Genomic DNA, 22,156 nt, shown 5'->3' with positions numbered 1-22,156 from the left:
TAAACTTTGGTTAGTGGTTTGAAACAACGGCGTTGTTTATACATTTGTCTCAATAGTTTTATCATTAATTGAATGTTTTTCTCCAAAAACTAAGAACTAAGGTACCGACCTGACATCTTCTATGCAGGACAGAACTGATGCCAAGTAATAAAGAATACCAGATACTGTTCAGGTATATTGAGGAGTACATAATCAAAAGCTCTCTATCGTACACATCATAACCTCGATGCCAGTGTGCTGCTTGCTATGCAGAATTCTCACAGCACAGATGCCGGCCATGCCGCCAAGATTTCATTAAAGTACATAAAAGTCATAACCGTCCGCTAGGCGAAAAAATAGTAAAGTAAAACAAAAATGCGCAAATAAGCCTTTCACTTATTTACTCACTTAGTTCCTTGCCCATTAGCAGGGACCGGGATCGGCTCATCATCCACCGAGATAGGATTAGCCACGGGGACCACGGCCGGCAGGGCGTTTACCACCTCGGGAGGGAAAAACGGATGGAGAGGGTAGATGGGGGAGAGGGATTTCTCGCCGTCGAAAAGGAGGAGGTTTTGGATGGGTTGCTCGCGGGCGCTGAGCACGTTGATCACGTCCTGGGCTAGCCGGCCACCGACGAAGGCTGCGACGGGACTGAGCTCGCTTCCTAGGTTCTGCAGGAAGGTGCGCAGGAAGCCAGAGTCCAGGGTGGTGATGTCTAGTTTCAACTCATGGTGGCGGTCACGGGCTAGCTTGGTGAACAGTTCCAGGTCCTGGTGAGAAGGCGTCGGCAGGCGGCCTCCGCTGAGTTTCTGGAACTCCCACAGGGCTCGAAGGCAGGTGAGGAGCGGGGTGACCTGTCGGCGCTTCCGGGGCAGGCGAGTGTAGTCTTGGGGCAGGGGCGAGGTGTTGGCCAGAATTAAGGGCGAATAGGTCTCGCGCTTGGTGACCAGTTCCATAACTTTGTCTTGCTCTTTCTTCGTGGTGATGTTGACTATGCTCCGAGTCGGTGTTTCTTGCGTGGCCGACGACACGTTCGACTTGGCGCGTTCGATGACGAAGTCATGCGTGATCAAATCGGCAAACACGAATCCGTAGAAACCGTGCAACCCAGCGGCGTAGAACGGCCGGTTTGCAATGCGACAGGCTGCATTGATGGTGGTGTAGGTGGCATAGTCGAGCTCCGTCGCAATGATCAGGTCAAAGCCCGCGAAGAATTCCGGTTGCTTAGTATGGACGTCGTCGGTGTCGATATGCAGGTGGACTCTGGGGTTCATTTCACGGATCGAAGGCGCTGCGGCTTGCGCACGCTGCGATTGCTAGTTAGCATGGGTTCATGTCGTCGGGAGTCAGGGGAAATGTACATTCTGGCCAATGTGTTCCTCCGTGACGAAGAACTGGGCGCCCAAGTCCTCCTCCTTGACCGTTTCATGATCAATCACCGTTAGCTTTCCAATACCGGCTAGCACTAGATTCTTGGCGACTTCGTTCGCGAGGCTTTTGAAGGTAATCAGAAGGATGTTTGCGGATCGAATCCTAGCAAGAGAGGTTAGCGGACCATTCATAAGGGAACCACCCGAGCAGCTCGAGACTCACCTCTCCTGGGCCGGTACTCCCCAAAGCCGGATCTGCCGATCATACAGAGCAATCTCGTCTGAGATGATCAGAAGTTCAAAGGTCAGCGTCCCGTCGCGATAAGGAGAGGGTATCTGTACTTACCGGCGCTGATCGACTGGGCTGTGTTATCAGTTTGTTCCATTGTGGTGTGTGGACAACGGTAGTATTGAAAGCTATGGCTGGAATATCAAGCCCGGTGGTTCTACTCCTGGAGGATAGGTAGCTCTAGGAGAGTAGCTCAACCGTATCAGGCGAAGTGGAGTAAGAGATAAGAAGAATCCGGGAGTAAATCAAACGGAAGAGTAAGGGTAAGCTGCAAGCGAATTGAGCAACCAGTTCAAATATAGGAGAGAGGGAAGGAGGGAGGGAGATGGCGGGGGAGGAGGAAGTAGGAATGCGACGAGGAAGAAAGGCGCCGGAGGAAATGCGGGGATCACGTGCGCGATACGTTATCGGGGCAAGTCCCCCATTTCTTTCCCGCACTGCATCTATTCATTCATTATTCATTCATTCATTCATTCATTCATCTTCCCCCATTACTACCATCCTAGCTACTTCTGTCTTTTTTCTCCATAAATTTTCCCATCGGTATTCGTCTGTCGTCCCGGTACAGTGCAATTCTCCGTTGTCATCAATCTTCCACACAGACACCACTGCTCTCTCTCCGTCTCCCACCTTCCGCACTATATAGAATTAACCGCCTCCGCAGGATGGTATGTCAACTCCGGAACTACTACCTTCTTTGTTTGTGATCAACCCAACCAAGTCTGCTTTCTCGCGACTCGCTTTCCTCCTGGGACAGGCAACTTCGGTCCCCGGCAAGGTCCTGAAAAAGTAGATTATTGACTGCCATACATATTCCTTTTAGTCGGGGAACCACGACTATCCTCCCGCCTCTCGCCGTGGCCGTGGAAATCGGGCCGGTGACCGACCACCGAGGTCTACTGCAACTCATCTGCGACACCTGCGAGACCTGTTAACCTCGGATCGTAGTCGCGATACATCCGCTCGCGCACTAGAAACCCTTAACCGAGAGATCAACCATTACCGCCGTTCCCAAGATCGACCTGCCTTCGAAGAGAGTAGGGGAGCCGTAGATCGACAGGTCCCACAGATTCGACCACGCCGAGAGGCTCATGGCAGATTTCCTCGTCATCCGCACCCGGCAATGCAGAGATTACAAACGTTGAATGTCACCGTTGTGGACCCCGACACCAATACCCCCGATTCTTCACGGTCACCCGGCGGATCTTCCAGGCGCCGCACCCCAAGTGGTAGCAGGTCCGGCCAGGAACTAGGCAATCGTGAATCCAGCACCGCTTCCCTCCTCGACGAGCCCGTCCCCCTCCTCAGCATGCCCCCCGTCATTCCACAGCCGCTCGGGGAAGAGGAAGAGGAGGATGATGACCTTATGGACCGATGGAGAGTCAAACGCAGAAAGCTCGATTCCGATGACAACAGGGAAGGTCCGCAAAGGTTTCGATACGGGCATTATGGTCAAGTAGTGCCTGGAGCCCTCAATATGGAAATGGAAAGTTGCGATGGAGGTCTTTTCGAACCAGAAGGCGAACTTGCAAGTCCCATGAACGTTCTCCACAACGACTCGTCGTTCTATAGCACCAAGTCAGACCGTTGCAACATAATATTAAAGCATCGTGGGGAGTCGCCGTTTTCTCTCAAGCGAATCGTGATCAAGGCTCCAAAAAACGGTTATGACGGCCCGTATGTCTCACCAATTCTTGGTCACTTCACTCAGTTACTAATTCGTCCTCGCAGGCTTAGGATGCAAGAAGGAATGGTATTTGTTGCAATGGGCTCGGAAGAACTTGTTGCCCAGGCCACTGACTATCAATACCATCACACCCATCGGCGACAACGTCGATATCGAAGAAGTGGCATGCAACCGTCCCAGGAGTATTTGAATTCATATCGGGCCCCGCTGCGAACGCTCCAGCGCGCGGGTCTGTCTGGCCGTGAGTCGAATTCAGAGTCGGGTCCGAATCCCACTCACGCAGACGGTCGACCTCGTCCAATCTCCGATTTCCGAGTGACGATGGATTATGACGAACGTTCCGAGCGTAGTGACTGCGGCGAGCTTGACTTCGGGGGACCGACACCCTCCTCCGTTGCGGATATCGACTGGCTGGCCGTGGACAACGAGATCGAGGAAGATCCTATAAGCTCCGACAGCGACTTCAGCGACAGCGACCTGGAAATTGGCGACTTGAGCAGCGTCCATCAAAGGCGCCGCGAGTTACAGAGACAGGTCCGAGTTATGCGTCGACAATATGCCATAGAGGAGGGCCGTCTCCCAAGGCGACCACCAGCTCCCAGTACCTACCACCCTTCGTCCTCGTCCGGGCCTGCCCAAACTCCAGAGCCAGGCCCGTTCATGGCTCATGCTTGCTTCTCTATCGAGCGAACCAAGAACGTGGTCAACATCAAGTTCGATCCACCTCCGTATGTTTTTCCTCCCAACGACCCCTCCCAAAGCATTGAGGGCATAGCTAACCGTCACACAGCTCCGGTCGCTATATTCTAGTCCAACTCTGGTGTCCTCACGGCGATACCAGCATTGATATTCAAAACATCGCAGCCTACGGATTTGCGGGTCCACGATTCTTCCCTGCTGGCACCTTCAGGTGATGTGGCAAATCAACCCTAGGCGTAACACAACCCTCACAAAGACACGTTTTCCCTGCTCTGCCAACCTAGAATTGCCTTTCTTTCTTTTTGTCACACCGTTGAACGGTTTTCAATTTTGTCGCGCGAAGTTGATGACGCCCCTTATATATAAATACCCTTTTGTCATGGTTTTATCTGTCTTCGGTCTTCCTTTTTGCTCACGGTCATCTCTTCGTATGAGAATACATATTGGTGTTGAGGTTGTCATTAGCATGCGATCATTATTAAGTGGGTTATAATTAGGTTGGTAGTTAGTTGCCTCTCTTTTGTTGACTGCAAGGGCTGACCATTGCCCAGCTGAGGTTTTTGGTCTAGTTAGTAGATTCCGAACGCCCATATCTTTTAAATCATATGTCAACCAACAAACTTTTCTAGACACTGACTGTCTTTCCTCTTTTTTCCCTCCTTCCCATAGGTTGCGAGTGACGTCGTTATATATATCTAGTGAAAACCTACCAAGCATGAAAATGGAATGATTGTAAAAAGTAAATGATCACTTCGAAAAGGCTATTTGACACTTGAATACATAAATCATCAACACTGCTTCATGAGGTAATATTAAAAGTCCAACGTGACCATCAAGAAAGATCCAAGAGGCGATGGCACCCTTTCTTTAAAAGGAGTCAGAACCAAAGATAGTAAGCTGAAAGAGAATCCAAAGCTTGGGGACAAGGGGAATCAATCATCCAAAGCAAGGAAGATCCAAGTTTCCCTCATATGGCTGAGGGCACGCGCGCAGACATGTTTCCAACTGTTGTTCAAGGGCATAGTCATAATACCTTTGCGCGAAAGGGTATCCCGGACATTGGGCACAAGAAGTTGAGAGAAACAAAAGAAAGAAAGAGAAAAATGAGGATAAAGGGGTGATTATAGAGAGCGTATAGGGGGAAAGAGGGCATGTGAAAAATGAGGTTATGACAGCAAGAAAAGGTGAAACCACTCGCAATGCGCTGATCCACGAAATTTATGTACAGCGACAGGCTCGGTCTCTCGTGGATAGAAGAAGAAAGCCAAATGAAACAACAGTAAGTAGTGCTTTCGAGCGGGATCAACCACGCTATTAAATGCGTATGATCGTCAACCTGAACAAATCGCAATGCCGTAGGTCGACGTATCTCGAATCGATGCTCTCATTTCTCGTTTCTCGTGCAAAGATCGTCGAACGCCGAACTGTCCTTGTACATGAATGTAAATAACTCATCCAACCAAAAATAATACTCCTGAAAGAGAACCAACTCCACCTATAAGCATATAAAAGAAAAAGGAAGAACTGGTGTGGTTTTCCAAAAGAAGAAAAAAAAACAAAGGAAATGTGGAAATACACCGAACATGCAATTGCCGATTATATGACAACGACATCGCCCTCAGCATCGGCGGGATCGGAGGCCATCATGTCACCATATTTACCGACAGTGATCAACATTGAGTCATCGTCAAGATCGATGGCACTGTCATCGTTGTTGGGAGCATGGAAGGCAGCGATGTTGTCAGAGATGCTGGGCTTGTCGTTGTCCACGGTGTGGTTGGGGTTCGGTTGCGACGATGCTCGTGCATGAGCGACTCCGTCCCCCGACACGGGGCTGGTGCCTGCCCGAGACTTTGCATCAACAGCATGTTGAGGCAAATTGGGTGTCATGAATGTTCTGTCCTGAGCAACGTCTGCGCTGTGAGCTTGTTTCGTCAAAAAGCCGTTCACTCCAGAGTGTTGCGACGATGTCGCTGAGACCGCCTCCTGTAGTGTGCTCGGCGTGTAGCGCATAAACCCCCCTTTCTCCGCCTGCCACAACATCATTTCGTGAAAGAAGACTTTGGTCATCCACCAGGCGCTAAAACTTTGGGCGCCCCCTAACGTCAGGCGATGAAGGATGCAATCCCACAAGGCATCCACCTTTTCTATGATACACTGAGTCCTGTGGTTGGGGAACACCGCCGGTAGGTTCAAGATGAACGAGATCCACTTGTCTGGGAAATTGTATTCTTCGCCATTGGTAGAAGAGTCGACGGGATATCTATGAGCTTGGAGATCTTCCTCCAAGTCCGGCTTGGTGAAGAAAGGGAGGCCAGCGGAGGCGTTCGGGTCGGAAACGGGAGTAAGAAGGGCTAGAATATCATGTTTCAAGATTTGCTCCGTCGTCCGTTCGGCGCAACTCGGAATATTGGCTCGCGTGTTCATTTCCTTCGGATCAACCAAAGTCTTGAAGTCGAACCACATCTGATTGCGGTTGTCAGGGTGACAGAGCCAGGCTGCAGCCGCATTAGCGGACTGGTTCACGTCCAGCATATGTCGAAGTAAGTTGCAAAAGATCTGAGCTGGCACCAGTCTGGCCATGGACACGTACGCCGGCTGGGTTTTGAAGGTCTCCGCAATGTGGCCGGTCAAGCGCTGTGATATCGAGCTAAAGGCGTCCAGGACTAATTTAGGGACGACCTGGGTGGTGAGCGGCGCCACGAAGGCGATCATTTTCTGGTACATAAGCCAGTCACATTCTTTGATCCATGGTGCAAGATTAGGGTGGGTCAGAAGCTTCTGCACGGGGACCGTTAAGGTGCCATGGAAGGCAGAGAAATATTTCAGGAGGTTGCGCTCCTTGCAGTAGCGAAAGCTGTCTATGACAGATATGCAATGGGAGCGATAGAGAGCCGCCAACGCGGCAGCGACTTTCGAATCGGTGTTGGGCGGGAGATAACCAGAGATGTCGGGGAGCTGGAGGGTTTCGTTATCAACCGCCGCGATGTCGGTCTGCGGAAGCTGGAGCATCTGGTAAATCGTCTTTCCGGAATGACTTGCTACATTGTCAAGTGTGACCGGGAATGTCGGAGGTGACCGGGGCGCCGGCTGGCAGCCACAGCCTGGTAGCGACAATTGGGGGGTAAAGCGAGGAGTAAAAGAGGTCGTAGGTGATGGGAACATTGCAGTATCTGCAGATGGTTGCGGTAACGCACTGACACTAGGGGCCACATGAGCTTCAACTCCGCCGACATATCCCACATCTCCTGCATACCTTCTTTGAAAATCGGTGTCCATTTTGCTCTCCGTGACAGGAGGTGTACCGGCGGCGTTGGCTGGAATCTGGGGGTTCAATGGCGGCGGCTTTTGTTGCTTCTCTTCGATCACGGTCAAATCCACGTAGTGGTATTTCGATTCCCCGCGAACACCCAGGCGCCGAGTTTGCACGTTGGGGAAGATGATGCGCACAAGCTTTCCAAACGACGCAGGATTCAGGACGGAGACTCGCTCGGTGCCACATTTCTCTGCATAACAGCAGTATACCCGGTCACGCCGTACAGATCCACTACTCTTGCGGCAGTTTTCCTTCAACCTGGGAAGACGTCAGCAACAGGCCGAGCTGCAGCGCGAGTAGACGCGTTCAACGAGATACATACCAGATCATCGCAAAGACCTGCTTGACTTTTTCGGCCTTGCCCCCAGCTCCTTCATGCTTGAGAACTTCAGCCGCCATTTCCTTTAATGAATAACCCTCGTATTGCCGCAGCAACTTGCGCAACTCGTTGTCATTCGCTAGCGAGGAGCTAGAGCCCTTCTTCTTTTTAATACCGGCTTCGGAATTATCGTTCTCCTCGAGCATATGGTCGGGGACGTGGTTTTCAATACCACTATCATACATTGGTTGGTACTGAGGAATTGGCATGCCGGGCAAGCCATGTGTGGCCAGGCCCGACGACAGCGAATGATGAGACAAATGATGACCGTGCATGGCGTGGTTGGGAAAGTCGTCCGCTCGGGGCAACACAGGATGATGAGCCTCGTGGAGAGTCGGGTCAAGGGGCGAGCCGTTCACTGGATGCGACAATTGCTGCCCAAAACGCATAATGATGTCTTCCGGGTTGCCTCCAAAGACATTGTGGCCGGCAGCGGGTTGGGCGGGGAGGAATTGAGAGAAGCCATCAGGCAGTTGCTGGTCCTGAGTCTGCTGGGTGGTGTTGGAGTGGATACTGGCCGTCGAGCCTCGCGACCTGGGGCGACGACTGTTTCTGGATACCACGGTTTCCGAACGCGATCTCATGAGATCGGCCGTTCCTGGGCGGCTTAGCGGTGCCGCTATTTGCGTTGTCTGCGATGCAACACTTGAAGCTTGCGAGGCAGCTCGGCCTACTGTACCAATAACAAATTAGCATTCGCTGGTCCAACGGCGATGTGACCTCATGGCCAGCCGCGAGACGACGAGGGGCAAGGCGCGAGAAAACAAGATGCAGAAGGCAATACAATGGGCAAGGGACAGGACGGAAACGAGAAACAGAAAGAACGGGGAGCAAATACCCATATCGGGAGGCATCTTTTACTGTCTGTTCTGCTTTATTTTCCGCAGCAGGTTGTTCAGTTGCCGGGTGGGTGGCAGCCGGTAACTACGGGCAATAGCGTGTGTTTTGGTCCTGTGGCAGCCTCGACCACACGCAAATGACGGCACAGAGAAGCACAGCAGGCGACAGGCCGATGCAGCAGTCCGAAGTTCAGCAGATGGTCGTCAGGGCATCAAGAACAGATCGTGCAGTAGTCGACTGGGCTCTAGACAGCACGTCGCAGCCGCGGTGAAGGCTCTTTTTCTTTGGTGGTTCGAGGGACTCGGCGAGAGAAGAATAAACAGAAAACGCCGTTCCTCAAGCAACGAAATCCCGCCGGGGAGTCACGTGGGTGTATGCTGACCTCAGCGCATTCCGCCCGGCCTGAGGCCCAACACAAACAAACCCAGAGGTTGTGTGTGGTATGCATCCCTTGCCTCTCTTGAGTGTCCAGTATACCCTCATGCATGCTCGCATCGATGCTCTTGTGGATACACCTCTCCTACCATCCCTCCAGAAAAGAAATTGTAAACAACCAAAAATTTACATATCGAAACTAATTACTCCCTAGCATCTCTAAACGTAGGAAAAAAACACAATGGGGGAAAGTACAAGAGTCATCATAGACACGGACAATAAAGAAAAGAAACAGGGACCGTCTAGTAGTTCAAGAGAATATAAATCCAGAGCTGAGGAAATGGTACGTCGCAACCACGGTCATTACACCATGGGTCGCGACACACCATCTCTTCCTCCCGCTCTTTCTCAGCCGCTCAGGCTCTGGTTCATTGCATCAACCAACAAATCCCGACTGCAATCTCATTTAAACCAGGTCGCGCTTGACGAACTCTTCCAGCAGAGCCTTGCCCAGACCGGCAGGGCTGCGCTCGACAACGACTCCGGCATCCTGGAGAGCGGAGATCTTGGAGTCGGCACCACCCTTACCACCGCTGACAATGGCACCGGCGTGACCCATACGGCGGCCGGGGGGAGCACTGATACCGGCGATGAAGCTGACGGCGGGCTTGTTGTGGATGTTGTTGGCCTTGAAGAACTCGGCGGCGTCCTCCTCAGCGCTACCACCGATCTCACCGATCATGATGATACCGTCGGTCTCGGGGTCCTCGAGGAAGATCTTGAGGCAGTCGATGAAGTTGGTGCCGGAGAAGGGATCACCACCAATACCAACGACGAGAGACTGACCAAGGCCGGCCTGGGTGGTCTGGTTCACGGCCTCGTAGGTCAGAGTACCGGAACGGGAGACGATACCAACACGGCCACGCTTGTGGATGAATCCGGGCATGATACCGATCTTGCATTGACCCTATACCACATTGAAGAACGAGTCAGCTTTCCGACATCGCGAAGAATACCACGGGCAAGGATAAGATAACTACTTACGGGAGCAATGATACCAGGGCAGTTGGGTCCGACCAGACGGGTCTTGTTCTGGGTCTTAAGGATATCCGTGATACGGACCATGTCTACCCAAATTCAGTCAGTTTCCGGTCACAAAACGCCATTTGGCGCGGAGATTTATTAGGGACCAAAAGGAAAATGGGGGATCATACCGTGCTGGGGAATACCCTCGGTGATACTACATCGAAAATATCGCGTCAAAAAAAGTCCAGCTTCTTCATTGTCGGCCGACGAAACTTACCAGACAGCCAGAGGAACCTCGGCCTCGATGGCCTCCTCGATACCCTTAGCGGCGAGAGGGGGGCTAGTGTTCAATTAGCATCTAGAGTTGTAGATCTCGGTATTCTTGTAGGGTTCCATACGGGACGAAGATGGCAGAAGCGGTAGCACCGGTTTCCTTCACGGCATCGCGCACGTTCGCGAAAACGGGTCTGTCAAGGTGCGTCGAGCCGGCCTTCTTGGGGTTGGTACCACCGACAACCTTGGTGCCTAGAAACTTGTAAGTCCAGTGTTCCGGCTAGCCACGGCAGCAATATGCTGTCTCAATTTGGCGCGCATGCGGTGGGTATATACCGTAGGCGATAGCTTGCTCGGCGTGGAAACTGGAGAGAAGTAGAAATGCAACGTCAGCGTTTTGGACGAAGTGACTTGGCGCCAGGTGCAAACCACGTACGTTCCCTGCTTTCCGGTAAAACCCTGGAAGAGCACCTTGGTGTCCGCATTGATGCGAAGGTTGCCGACGGTGCTAGCGTAAGGCGAGGCACCCTGAGCGTAGCCTCGTCGCTGCATGGGAGCAGCATTCCGAATGGCAGAGACGGTGTTACGGCGGAAGGCCTGCATGATGACGAACGGAACGAGTCGCAAAGATTCGAAAGAAAAGAGGGGAAGAAGAGGGGAGAGCGGAGAGGTGAATGAAGGGCAGGTTGCAGAGTGGAAGCAGCAAATACCTGAAAGTTGAGGGAAAACCGTAGGGGAAGGGAAGTCGTCGGGATGGAGACTTTTCGGGACAAAGCTTTAAGCGGATCCGAATTGTCGCGGGCGGTCGGTTGTGCTGCGGGCGCTTTTTTCCCTCTGTCTTTCTCTGCTCCTCGGCCCCTCTTCGTTCGATCTCGACGTCGCAACCCCGACTTCTTTTCGGCATTCCGACTAAACTGTGGATTTGCTGCCTTTATCGCATCTCGACTAGTGTTTGGCGCTCGCTGTGAACCCCTCCCACCACCATGGCGACCGCGACAATGACGATGCCGCCACCCTCCAAGCCGAAGCAGAATGCAAAGCTCGCCCCGGAGAATGAACGGTACATGAGGGCCTGTTCGGACATCGCCAACGCTCTCATCCAGGATTACGAGTCGCATGTGGATTATACCAAACCCAAGAAGGATCTCAACCTCAACCGACTGCGGAGTCAAGTCGCGAAAAAGCATGCCTTGAGCAATTTGCCCCCGTTGACGGCCATTATCGCCGCCGTCCCCGAACACTACAAGAAGTATATTCTGCCGAAGTTGATTGCGAAACCGATCCGTATGGTGGCCCTTCATATTTACTCTAATATCCCCCGAATCCTTGTTAACCAGTTGGGATAGGAACGTCGTCGGGAATCGCTGTCGTCGCGGTCATGAGCAAACCCCACCGTTGCCCTCATATCGCATACACCGGTAACATCTGTGTCTATTGTCCCGGTGGTCCCGATTCCGATTTCGAGTACTCGACACAATCCTACACCGGCTACGAGCCCACGTCCATGCGTGCGATCCGTGCTCGTTACGACCCATTCGAACAGGCGCGGGGGCGGGTGGATCAGATCAAATCTCTCGGTCACAGCGTGGACAAGGTCGAATATATCATCATGGGTGGAACGTTCATGTCCTTGCCCGAGGACTATCGGGAGTCTTTTGTCGCCCAGCTTCACAATGCACTGAGTGGATACCAGACGGAGAACGTCGACGAAGCCGTGCAGGCGGGCGAAATGAGTAACGTGAAATGCGTCGGTATAACCATCGAGACTCGGCCCGATTATTGTCTGGATACGCATCTAAGTAGTATGCTGCGCTATGGATGTACGCGACTAGAGGTCGGCGTGCAAAGTTTGTATGAGGATGTGGCCCGGGACACGAACCGAGGCCATACGGTGGCCGCCGTTGCGGAGACCTTCAAGCTTTCCAAGGACGCTGGTTTCAAGGTCGTCAGCCACATGATGCCGGATCTGCCTAACGTCGGCATGGAGCGTGACCTGTTCCAGTTCCAGGAGTATTTCGAGAACCCCGCGTTCCGAACGGATGGGCTGAAGATATACCCTACGCTGGTCATTCGCGGCACCGGTCTCTACGAACTCTGGCGGACGGGTCGCTACAAGAACTACACCCCCAATGCGCTGGTTGACATCGTGGCACGAATCCTCGCCCTGGTGCCCCCCTGGACCCGTATCTACCGAGTCCAGCGAGATATCCCCATGCCGCTGGTGACCTCGGGTGTCGAGAACGGCAACCTACGCGAGCTGGCCCTGGCGCGAATGAAGGACTTCGGCACGACCTGCCGGGATGTTCGCACCCGTGAAGTCGGCATCAACGAAGTCAAAAACAAGATCCGTCCCTCGCAGGTCGAGCTCGTCCGCCGCGACTACTACGCCAACGGCGGGTGGGAGACTTTCCTGGCCTACGAAGACCCCAAGCAGGACATCCTCATCGGCCTGCTGCGGCTGCGGAAGTGCAGTGCCACGCACACCTTCCGCCCCGAGTTCACCGGCCAGCAAACCAGTATCGTGCGAGAGCTGCACGTCTACGGTTCTGCCGTGCCGCTTCACGGGCGGGATCCGCGCAAGTTCCAGCATCGCGGGTTCGGAACCCTCCTGATGGAAGAGGCGGAACGGATCGCGCGCGAGGAGCACGGCAGTCTAAAGATCAGTGTGATTTCGGGCGTCGGTGTGCGCAACTACTACGGTCGACTAGGCTACAGCTTGGATGGTCCCTACATGTCCAAGATGCTGGAGCCCTTTGAATATGACGATTTGTAAGGGCACGATAGCCTCCATGGCGTTGGGGCTTCTGACATGATTCTTTATGATAACGGATTTCTTTCCCTCGTTCAAGAAGAGAAAATTAAAAAAGGTGCATAGTTGATAAAAAGTTTGGCTTTTATTTGACGTGGTATGCGGCGTTCGAGGACTACTTTTATCAGGTGATTTCTTGTCTTTCTTTCTCAAGCATTACTCGGGGGTGTTTGCTAGTCTAGATCTATCCCGGACTTGGTATATAAAATGAGTTCACATACATATCTTTCGACATGCAATGAAGAGGTGGCGATCTAGAATTCCTCTCCCGGGCTGGATATAATTCTCCCGGAAAGCACATGGACATGGTAGCGAGTAGCAAAATAATAAATCTATTTATCCCAACACACTATATACAAACCGCAATAGACTCCGGAATTGACTGAATGCCGGGAAGAGGTGACGTAATAACGTCCAACCTCAACGACGAATAACAATAGAAAGACACGGCAAGACTGTGGAACAGTCTCGATCATGGCATAGGTATCAAAAATGGGGCAAGGGACTCTACCAGGCGGTCCGACATAACCGTCGGTGCCGCAGGGTTTGAAACAGGCTCACACCCGCCCACAAATCCAGAGGGTGTCACCGACACGGCACATCCACATTTCGAGCGGACTAATGAAGCGGTCAAATGCAGGCGATGGATATTGTGGTCGGTAGGAAACATCAGAATGAGAAAAGAAACCGTCTAGTTCAGGGATATAGCTCCGCCCCTGTTACTCCGCATGTGAAGGTAGGCTTGGAAGGCGCAAAACACGAAGAAAGCCTGTTGAAAGAGAAAATAGTAGAGTCAGCAAACATGAGTCCAGTGTTTGTCCAGAGTCGAAGGTCGAGCAAACGTACGATGTAAACGAAAACGGCTGTGAAAAGCGAGGCTGCAACTGCAGAACCGTCCTCTGGCTCACCCTCGGAGCCAGTGAATCCATGGTGTTCCCTCTATAATCCGATTCCTCATTAGTCCTCTTGTAAATACCATATTTGCAGTATGCAGGACTGGCTTGTAGCAAACGGATACGGCGGCAACGAACCTTGTATAATGATCCAAGGACTGAAAGGATGACAATGGCGAAAAGAGAGATGACCACGCTGCATCAACGAATGTTGTCAGTACTCTATCGGTGAGAAGGCCATGGGATTCAATATAACATACCAGGACCACGCATTTAAGACCGACACGACAGGCTTCATCTTGACGGTGGCGGCTGAATGATGTGATCGATAAGTGACTGACTGATGCGACGTTGCTGATGCGGTTCAAGCGGGGTTGAATGGCGGCGCAGTGCTTATCTAAAAATGAAGAACAGTGATTTGAGACAGGAGCGCGGAATGAAAGGTGAAGCTTGGATCCCGTCCAGAGGCTGAATGGATGGAGGAGCGGTCGTTGATGGATGATGATGTTCACAGCGAGGGCGGGAGAGAAGCTCCGGAGGCAGACGCTTTAACCGCATTCGGTAGCGATATCGACACTTCTGGCGCTTGTCCGCGTCACCAACCGTTCAGATGACAGAAATTAGTCGCAACAGTTGGGTGAGGACAAGGGGAGATTAATTAAAGCAAAATAAGCAGGGAGGTCACCGGAGTATTTCGATTTCCAATCTTTAATTTACACCGTAAGCATGTTATTCCACAATGACAAGTTGAACGTCTGGATTATGTGTGTTCCGTGAATACTCCGTAGTATGCGTGTGTATATATATATAGCAATGAATACGTCAAGATATAGTAATGTCAACCCCCCAATCTTGAGCGTTAGAATATTTTCCACATGCCTAATGAGATTTATTCCACGCAATACACTCGTCAAATGTCACGCCTGACCCACCAAAAATGTCCAGAGCGCTTCCAATCGTCAAGTCAACCTTCCCTTGACTGCTCGTGTGAACCTTTTCTAGATCCTGCAAACTACGCGCACCTCCAGCGTATGTAATGGGGATGGTGCACCACTGAGCTAGCTTGGACACCAATTCCTCATCGATACCCTGCTGTAATCCCTCGACGTCGGCTGCATGAATAAGGAACTCGGAACAATACGGCTCCAATAGTGAAATCGATTCTATATCCATGTTAGCACCGCAGGAAAGCGCAGATCAAGAGGCAAGATATCGGGAAGAAGCGGTGAATATAAATAAATGGGAGGCAAGGAGAGTAGCAGCGGAATGAGAATAAGAGCAAGAACTAACCCTGGGTGATTTCCATCTTCGTAATGGTTTGCCAGCGATTCATAGCCACAAACCAGGTATTGTCCTTTCTTCGGCAGCTCAGATCTAAGACCAGCTTCGATCTATCACCACCAAGTGCCGACAAGACTGATTCTAGTCGCTCGAGAGAGAACTTCCCCTCTGGAAAGAGGAAAGATGTAATGATAACCTGCGAGGATATGGTAAGCCCATTTATTGTCTTAGGTGTGGGAACATAGAAAGAAGCAAGCGACAAGTCTCGAGAAGCAGCAGCAGAAGCAGCAGCAAATTGCCACCATAGGAGTTATAATTGTAACACAAAGCAAAACCAGGTATATAGATCTATCACAATGCTGGCCTACCTTCTCGGCGCCCTGATCAACCCAGTACTGGGCATTCTTGTCGTTGATGCCACCTGCAACCTGGATCCCCCCAGGCCACGTCCTGAGTGCCTCCTTTGCAGCTTCATCATTCCCAGGCCCAAGCATCACAGCATGGCCCCCGCGTAAGTCGTGCTTCCGATATAATTCGGCGTAATGGCTGGCGGGGAGCTTCGATACATAGTTTGTCTTCAAGTCTGCGGATACATTGCTCAATGTGCCTCCGACAATCTGTTTGACTTGACCAGAATGAAGGTCAATACAAGGCCTGAATTTGGTCATCCTGTTCAACTCAATTCGTTCTTGTTTCCTGACTATAATCGTGCTTAAGTGATGAACATTTTAGTTGTGGAAATCCGACGAGGGGCTGGCTTATCTTATCGCACGTGACCAGACCGTGCTATTCTAGGCCCGGGAAAAAAAAAACACCGGTTTATCTCGCAACTCCGTGAATTGTCCTTTTAATCCCCAGCCTGGCTACAGATACACAGGACACTAATTGAACATGGTTGGAAAACGAAAGAGGGACGCGGCCGTTGTGTCGAGATCCACCACTGCCGAAGACGAAGAAACGAACTCTACGACTCCTATCGATACCAATTCCCATGACGTTTTCCGCAAGTTTTTCGAAGCACAATTCCAGCCTTTAGATCTGCCCGGGGATCAGACCAAGCATGACCGGGAAGAAAGTGAAGAGGAGGCCGATGGAACCGACGAGGAAGACTCTGAGGGGTCTGAAAATGGATCGGAATGGGGTGGTCTCTCTGGAGAGGATGACGGAAACAATGAAGTCGAGGTAGTTGAGCATCAAGGACCGTCCAGGGAAAAGAGGGACCTGCTCGACAAGAAAGCTCGCAAGGCTTTTATGGTACGTCTACATTATATGTGCAAGTTCTGTCTTTTGCGACTGTCTAATGCAAGAAAACCACAGACCGCGAAACCTCCATCTCTTGCTTCAAATGCGACGACGGAAAAACCCACCCCGAAAAAGGTCGAGAAAAGCGATGAAGACAAGGCAAACGATGCTGATGACCTGAAGAATGACCTTGCGCTGCAACGTCTTCTTAAGGAATCCCACCTTCTGGAGTCCGCATCGGAGCTCGCGCCCACGGGCAAAAATCGACTCAAGGCTCTTGACTTGAGAATGCAAACCTTGGGGGCCAAGGAGTCGCTTTATAAGCAGAATATGCCTTCATCCCACCGAAGAGGTATCAAAGCCAAAGCTGAACACAGAGAAGAAAAGCGACGGAAAGAAGCAAAGGAGAATGGAATCATTCTAGAAAAACCCGCACCAAAGAAAGCGGGCGGCGCCGGGCACCGGGAACGTGGAGTTGGAGGACCTTCCGTTGGAAAATTTGCAGGCGGCACTCTGAACTTGAGCAAGCAGGACATATCGGCCATCCAAGCGTCCGGCCAGTCGTCGTCCAGAGGGAGAGGAAGGGGGAGGGGGAGGGGGAGGGGCAGAGGAGGTCGTCGTTGAGATGGCAGTTTTCCGATGTCGGTAGCCACAGCGCAGGACGATCAGTCTTCCGGCCATGTCACGCCCAAACTATGTCAGAGAAGAAATCAGCAGCCGCCCGTCCACCGATGACAGAGCTTTCTTGTTTCAGGATCCCTTGTTTGGGAATACGACGCTGCCGCATGCGCGAGGATGGTAGGAGCTTCGGCAATCGACGGTCAATCCCTCCACTTCTTACCTCTTCCCCGCCGTCGTTTATCCTGCATGCTTAACCCTTGTTGGTGAAGATGCGCATGACCAGGGCATTAGGGCATGTTCGAGGCCGCAGTCATTTCTTGGGGTTGCATCCGTGACGAGACTTGGCTGGGTTGCAAAGCCTGCAACATGGCTCTGGCAGTAAATCGACAAACCCATCAACAAGGACGGGTTCACCCTGAGACTTCTAGTCTGGACCTTAGGAACTCTATTTCTCAAATCCATGGGGCAATGATTCTCAAAGCACGCACCAAGTTGTTCCCAGTGCACGAGGGCCAAGTTATGCGCCGTCGTTCCAGATATGGCGAAAACTCCGGTTGAGGCTAAGATTCGACGATGACGCGCTAAATCCGAGACATTCCTTCTCTATCAGGTTTAAGAGGGGGTTCTCTCCTTCGGAATTTGGATTCTGATACAGCGACGCGGAATGCGCTGTCGTCTCAGATCTCATCGGGATCCTGAACTCCTTCGATAATCGCTGCTATAGTTAGATATGGATATGTAATTGAGATAGAAATCTTTCTATGTATAGAACCAATGCTGGATCTGAAACTTCAATAAGCTTTCACTTTTCTCGTGGCCTCAGATGTATACCAACGGCGGAGAAATCATGATCGCCAGGAGGATCCGTTTGCTTCTTCCTCTCATGGCTTTCCCTCCTTTTTTTCACAATTTTTTTGTTGTTTTTTTGGTCTTCCGCTCTCCATTCCGGCCATGTAAATCATTCGTTAGTCTCGCAATCCAATGAATCCATTATGTTTTTTTGAGTTACTGGCTCTGCGGCTACTTTAGCCTGTTGGCCTAGTGGATAAAATTCTGGAGTGTCCCACACGCAACCACCCCCCCCCCCCCCCCCAAAAAACCGATTTTATTGGTTTTTCCTTTTTCTTTTCTGTGGCTCGCCCTGCCGTACTCCGTAGAAATACCCGTGCTACCGGGGGTACCTGCATGGATAGTTGACCTCGTTCCTGGGCTAAATGCTAGTTGTAATCTAAAAAAGACAATGTGAATGTGAAGAAGTACGGAGTAATTAGTCAGGGATACTTATAAAATAGGGCGTCGACCTCACGCGCTCTGGCCATGTGCTGCAAACCATCAGGGACACATTAGGCGTTTCAGATTCTGCACGTAGCCATTCCAAGCAACATCCCATCACAGAAGTCAGCGAGGAGGTTATTCGCGCATCGCGAGTCAGTGTCAGCTCGGTTGCGGCAACAGAGGGAAGTGAAGAAAAGAGCGAAGAGAAGGGCTAGAGTAGACACTACTGTGTACTCCGTCGGAGTAGACGATCCTGGTCTGTCCGTTTTTCACCCCCTTCTCTACCCCCCTCTTCATCGCCATCTTGCTCTTCCCCCTCTTTTCAGTTTTCTCGTATCCGAATCCCCTCGTTGAACGGGAAAACTCCGGAGAATCCTGCGGATAGTAGCCCGAAACTCTACCCATGATGGTCATGCCAACGGTCAATAGTCGCATAACGACATCGTTTTCACCTGATCCGTACTATTGAAAGGTTTTCTGGAAGGATATATCATATAACTAGTCAAAAGGGAATGCGTAATCGGGGTCCTTGGCATTCGATGTAGTCAAGAGACGGTGGGGGCATGGGAGAATCCGTGTTTTTCCAGATTCGCATCTCTCTTCCGATGCGGAGGATGAGAGTAGGAGACAGGGTGTCCCAATGTAGTATGTGCCCACTGCTCAGTTAGTGCTGGACGAGGTCTCGAGGAGGCTTAGGAGCCCTTGGTGGATGTGGCCTAGACGTTGTGATGATCACGAGTCCCACCGAGGCCTGGGAGTTTCAGAAAATTCGAACTTCGTTCACATTTGAGTCCGAGAGGGCGCGAAAAGTGGGGAGAAGGGAAGGGAAAGAACGGAGTGCAAAGCCGAGTAACCCTATCAGAGGCCGCTCGGACAATCGTGGAATATCCATTATTCAGTGTTCAGCCTTTCGACTGAGTACTCGGAGTAGGTATTTGGAAGGGGGGGGACGGATGTTTATCGGATTTGGGGATAGCACCAACCCGTGGCACAGAGCTATGGAATAGGGACATTCTCTCGTCGGAGCACATACCTGATATCAAGGCCATAGAGTGATAGAGCACAATGATGTATGTACTGCCATACCTACCTGGTTGTGAGGTTAGAATTCCGAAAGTAGGATGTAGCACTCCGTAGTCCGAACCATCACCACAATTCATATGCAGGCTGCAGGTTTAGATTGTCAGTATTGATTAATCCCCCGCACGTTCTCAGCACATACAGTGCCTAGTTCCCAACGGACTTGATGACCCGATCCATCCATTATTCAGTCTGCAATCTGTAGTTATTCATTGTTGATCGCTAGTCTGCGAATGTGTAACTAACTTACGGACTACGGAGTATGTAAACAGAACCTGTCCTCATGAGGTTTTGAGTCCTTTGAACGCAGTCAGTTAGTTAAGACGATCCGGGATCCCACCGGACAAAGGCACCCATGCCGACAATCCGACGTATGATCTTCTGGCCTCGAACGTGGTGGGCACCCAGCATCCGACAGAAGGTGGAATATGCCAACGGATGCAGAACTTCTCGAGGGTTTCAGGGTCGACGATCAAACGAAACGGCGTCATTCGAGATGCTGTAGGTCATAAATGGGTAACGTACCGTAATGCTGTAAAGGATCCCGTAAATTATTGCCCCGTTTTTGCCGCCGTCGAGAACCTCATGGAATCTCTCACGATGGACTAAACTAAAAGTTCGGCTGCAAATGGACCGGCTTAGGGTTCGACTAGCAATGGGAATCCATCGCCGGTGGGGACCTCGGAACAAGTGCTTCCTTGAAGTTCCTGGGCAATGGTCAATGGAGCAACTATTGACGTCGTGGGAACTCGAAGTATTCCCTTTGGAGAAAGAAGACCAAGACGACCAGGCTGGGACTGTGAGACAGTGAGAGGCTCGGACTTGGTTCTTAACTCAGCAATCTGCGCCCGGCACTTGAGATTTAGAGTACGGAGGATACTTGTGGGATTCAATTAATTTCCATTCTCCTGGTTCTATGCCAATGGTAACGTCGTGCTAAAAATAAGACTCTTGTTCCTTCCTTCCCCCCCTTTTTTTTCTTGTCCTTCCTTTGCTGCCCCCTCCCCCATGAAGCCTTCCGAGGACATCATCCCTATTCCTTAGGGAAACTACACCGGTATGAACTATGGAATACTACACGCATCTATCGACCTATCTTCAGTCTCTCGATCGCACGGATTGACCGTGGCCGAGTTCGGCCGAAACTGTGGAGTAGGTCGTTGGAAAATTTGGCCGATCAGACCAATTGGCAAGATATTGTACCTGTCAGAAGTCCAGACTTTTCGTCTGAGATGTTCACTGTAGATCCCCTCTGTTAACCACTTACTTCGTAGTATCCCGGCCAACGGCCAACAGTAACCCACTGCCACCCAGCTGCATATGTTCCTGTCGCATGGACGTTAGTGGTGTCATGTAGTAACCGTAGAAATCGGAAAGGTACTTTTTCTTCTTCTGTGGTATCCTACCAGTGACCACTCGTCCGAGGTTCGAATTACGGTTAAGCTTTGCCGTTTCTCTGATCAATTGGGTTTTGCAGATCGCCTCCTGGTGCCCGCCGTTGTTTTTTGTGTCCCTCTGGAACCGTTGTGATGATAATCCGCCCATGTGGTCTAGTCAGGAACAGCGTGGTCGTTGTCCCTGTCCAAAAATAAATAAATAAATAAAAAATAAACAATCAATGGAGCTTCGGAATTGGGGTGTTTACTCCGTACGCGCCCACGCTTGAAGACCTCGGCCATGGATTGGGGTCGTTGCCGATCATCATTCCTGAACGCGCTGGTAAGCAGCCAAACAGCAATCAACGCATTTGGACAAACATCGTTCACTCTTATCGCGATTCGATGGGTACGGAGTAGTTCGGTCGAGCGCACTGTCTTCGGACTGCGATTTCCATATCGAGCTCCGCTGGCGAGTAGTCACTCTAGTTAGTAGGATTTGGAGTTCGAGCTCAGATTATTCTGCGTTTTTCGTTCTCCTAAAGCAACTGATATTCGATAGCCAAATCGTATGGACTGTAACTGTATTTGATAACTCAAAAGTCTCGTACCACCCTATTGTTCACATAATTCTCCGGTGCAAATAGATCAGTCAAGTTGATTTATCACATCTGGTCGAACGTTCCGACCTTCTGAGCTAGCCTGAGAGGCTGCGGTTGGACTCTTGGCCAGGGGGGTTCTGGATCAATAAATATTATATGACTTCCCCGGGATAGTTACGCTTGCTGTCTGCACTCTGCAATAAAGTACGGTGGTCTGTGAAGTGGCGTCACCTTACAGGTCTGGCGCGACGTTAAGAACGGCGATGCAGTTTAGTCGTTGGTCCGAGTATTCCTCTAGTAAGTACTACTCCGTACTCTAGGTATACGAAGTCCCTAGATGGTAGGTTTTCCTCTTTAGGCCAGATTCCAGATCTATGTATATTAGTCAGTAATCGAGATAACTAGCGCCGAAGACAGGCCGAGGATTTCGGACCTGGTGTCATTCAGATCCCAGAGTCTCCCTGACACTGACAATAATAATTATCGATCATGTAAGATAAGTACTCCGTATGTAAGTCATCTATTTTTGGCGTCAATGCACCGGCGCATCCAGTGAAGGACCCCACTGCTGACTTGCATCGAGTAGGAGTCGCGGGAGTGGGAGACCTCTGCTCGGTCCTGAGCTTCAGTACCTCTGGGTATTGACCTGTCAGACTACCCAGTCACCGACCAAGATCCATCCAAGCTATCCAAAGGGCGCTTAAAAAGGTCAGACCTCCCTCCCCGAAGCGTGCATCTCCC

General features: G+C 51.2%; 6 protein-coding genes across 6 annotated transcripts; 3 read left to right on the top strand and 3 right to left on the bottom strand.

The window, feature by feature from the left end:
• Positions 1–383: 383 nt before the first annotated feature.
• Positions 384–1,738, bottom strand: KD926_008462 (E1 ubiquitin-activating protein AOS1; the record flags this gene model as incomplete). The annotated part of the gene is made up of 4 exons (XM_053101189.1): positions 384–1,289; positions 1,344–1,515; positions 1,576–1,633; positions 1,699–1,738. 4 exons carry the CDS (start codon positions 1,736–1,738, stop codon positions 384–386), a joined length of 1,176 nt encoding a protein of 391 aa, XP_052955242.1.
• A 568-nt stretch (positions 1,739–2,306) lies between these two features.
• Positions 2,307–4,242, top strand: KD926_008461 (uncharacterized protein; the record flags this gene model as incomplete). The annotated part of the gene is made up of 4 exons (XM_053101188.1): positions 2,307–2,309; positions 2,465–3,318; positions 3,373–4,056; positions 4,119–4,242. 4 exons carry the CDS (start codon positions 2,307–2,309, stop codon positions 4,240–4,242), a joined length of 1,665 nt encoding a protein of 554 aa, XP_052955241.1.
• A 1,381-nt stretch (positions 4,243–5,623) lies between these two features.
• Positions 5,624–10,839, bottom strand: KD926_008460 (DNA damage and replication checkpoint protein Rfx1; the record flags this gene model as incomplete). The annotated part of the gene is made up of 9 exons (XM_053101187.1): positions 5,624–7,601; positions 7,666–8,341; positions 8,409–8,646; positions 9,410–9,904; positions 9,982–10,064; positions 10,152–10,177; positions 10,241–10,303; positions 10,362–10,516; positions 10,573–10,839. The coding sequence occupies 9 exons, from the start codon at positions 10,837–10,839 to the stop codon at positions 5,624–5,626; spliced, it is 3,981 nt and encodes a 1,326-aa protein (XP_052955240.1).
• Positions 10,840–11,219: 380 nt separating this feature from the next.
• Positions 11,220–13,009, top strand: KD926_008459 (Elongator subunit ELP3; the record flags this gene model as incomplete). Its single annotated transcript, XM_053101186.1, has 2 exons — positions 11,220–11,520; positions 11,583–13,009. The coding sequence occupies 2 exons, from the start codon at positions 11,220–11,222 to the stop codon at positions 13,007–13,009; spliced, it is 1,728 nt and encodes a 575-aa protein (XP_052955239.1).
• Positions 13,010–13,736: 727 nt separating this feature from the next.
• KD926_008458 (phosphoribosylformimino-5-aminoimidazole carboxamide ribotide isomerase) lies at positions 13,737–15,887 on the bottom strand (the record flags this gene model as incomplete). Its single annotated transcript, XM_053101185.1, has 7 exons — positions 13,737–13,814; positions 13,892–13,984; positions 14,077–14,134; positions 14,199–14,250; positions 14,871–15,101; positions 15,229–15,415; positions 15,588–15,887. 7 exons carry the CDS (start codon positions 15,885–15,887, stop codon positions 13,737–13,739), a joined length of 999 nt encoding a protein of 332 aa, XP_052955238.1.
• A 223-nt stretch (positions 15,888–16,110) lies between these two features.
• On the top strand, positions 16,111–17,085 carry KD926_008457 (uncharacterized protein; the record flags this gene model as incomplete). Its single annotated transcript, XM_053101184.1, has 2 exons — positions 16,111–16,473; positions 16,537–17,085. The coding sequence occupies 2 exons, from the start codon at positions 16,111–16,113 to the stop codon at positions 17,083–17,085; spliced, it is 912 nt and encodes a 303-aa protein (XP_052955237.1).
• Between the last annotated feature and the right edge of the window lie 5,071 nt (positions 17,086–22,156).

The sequence above is a fragment of the Aspergillus affinis genome (genome assembly GCF_023601865.1).
Source record: "Aspergillus affinis strain CMG 70 chromosome Unknown NODE_55_length_207115_cov_84_504473, whole genome shotgun sequence".
NCBI lineage: Eukaryota > Fungi > Ascomycota > Eurotiomycetes > Eurotiales > Aspergillaceae > Aspergillus > Aspergillus affinis.
Note: the sequence above shows the minus strand (reverse complement) of the source record. Positions and strands in the feature narration are given on the sequence as shown.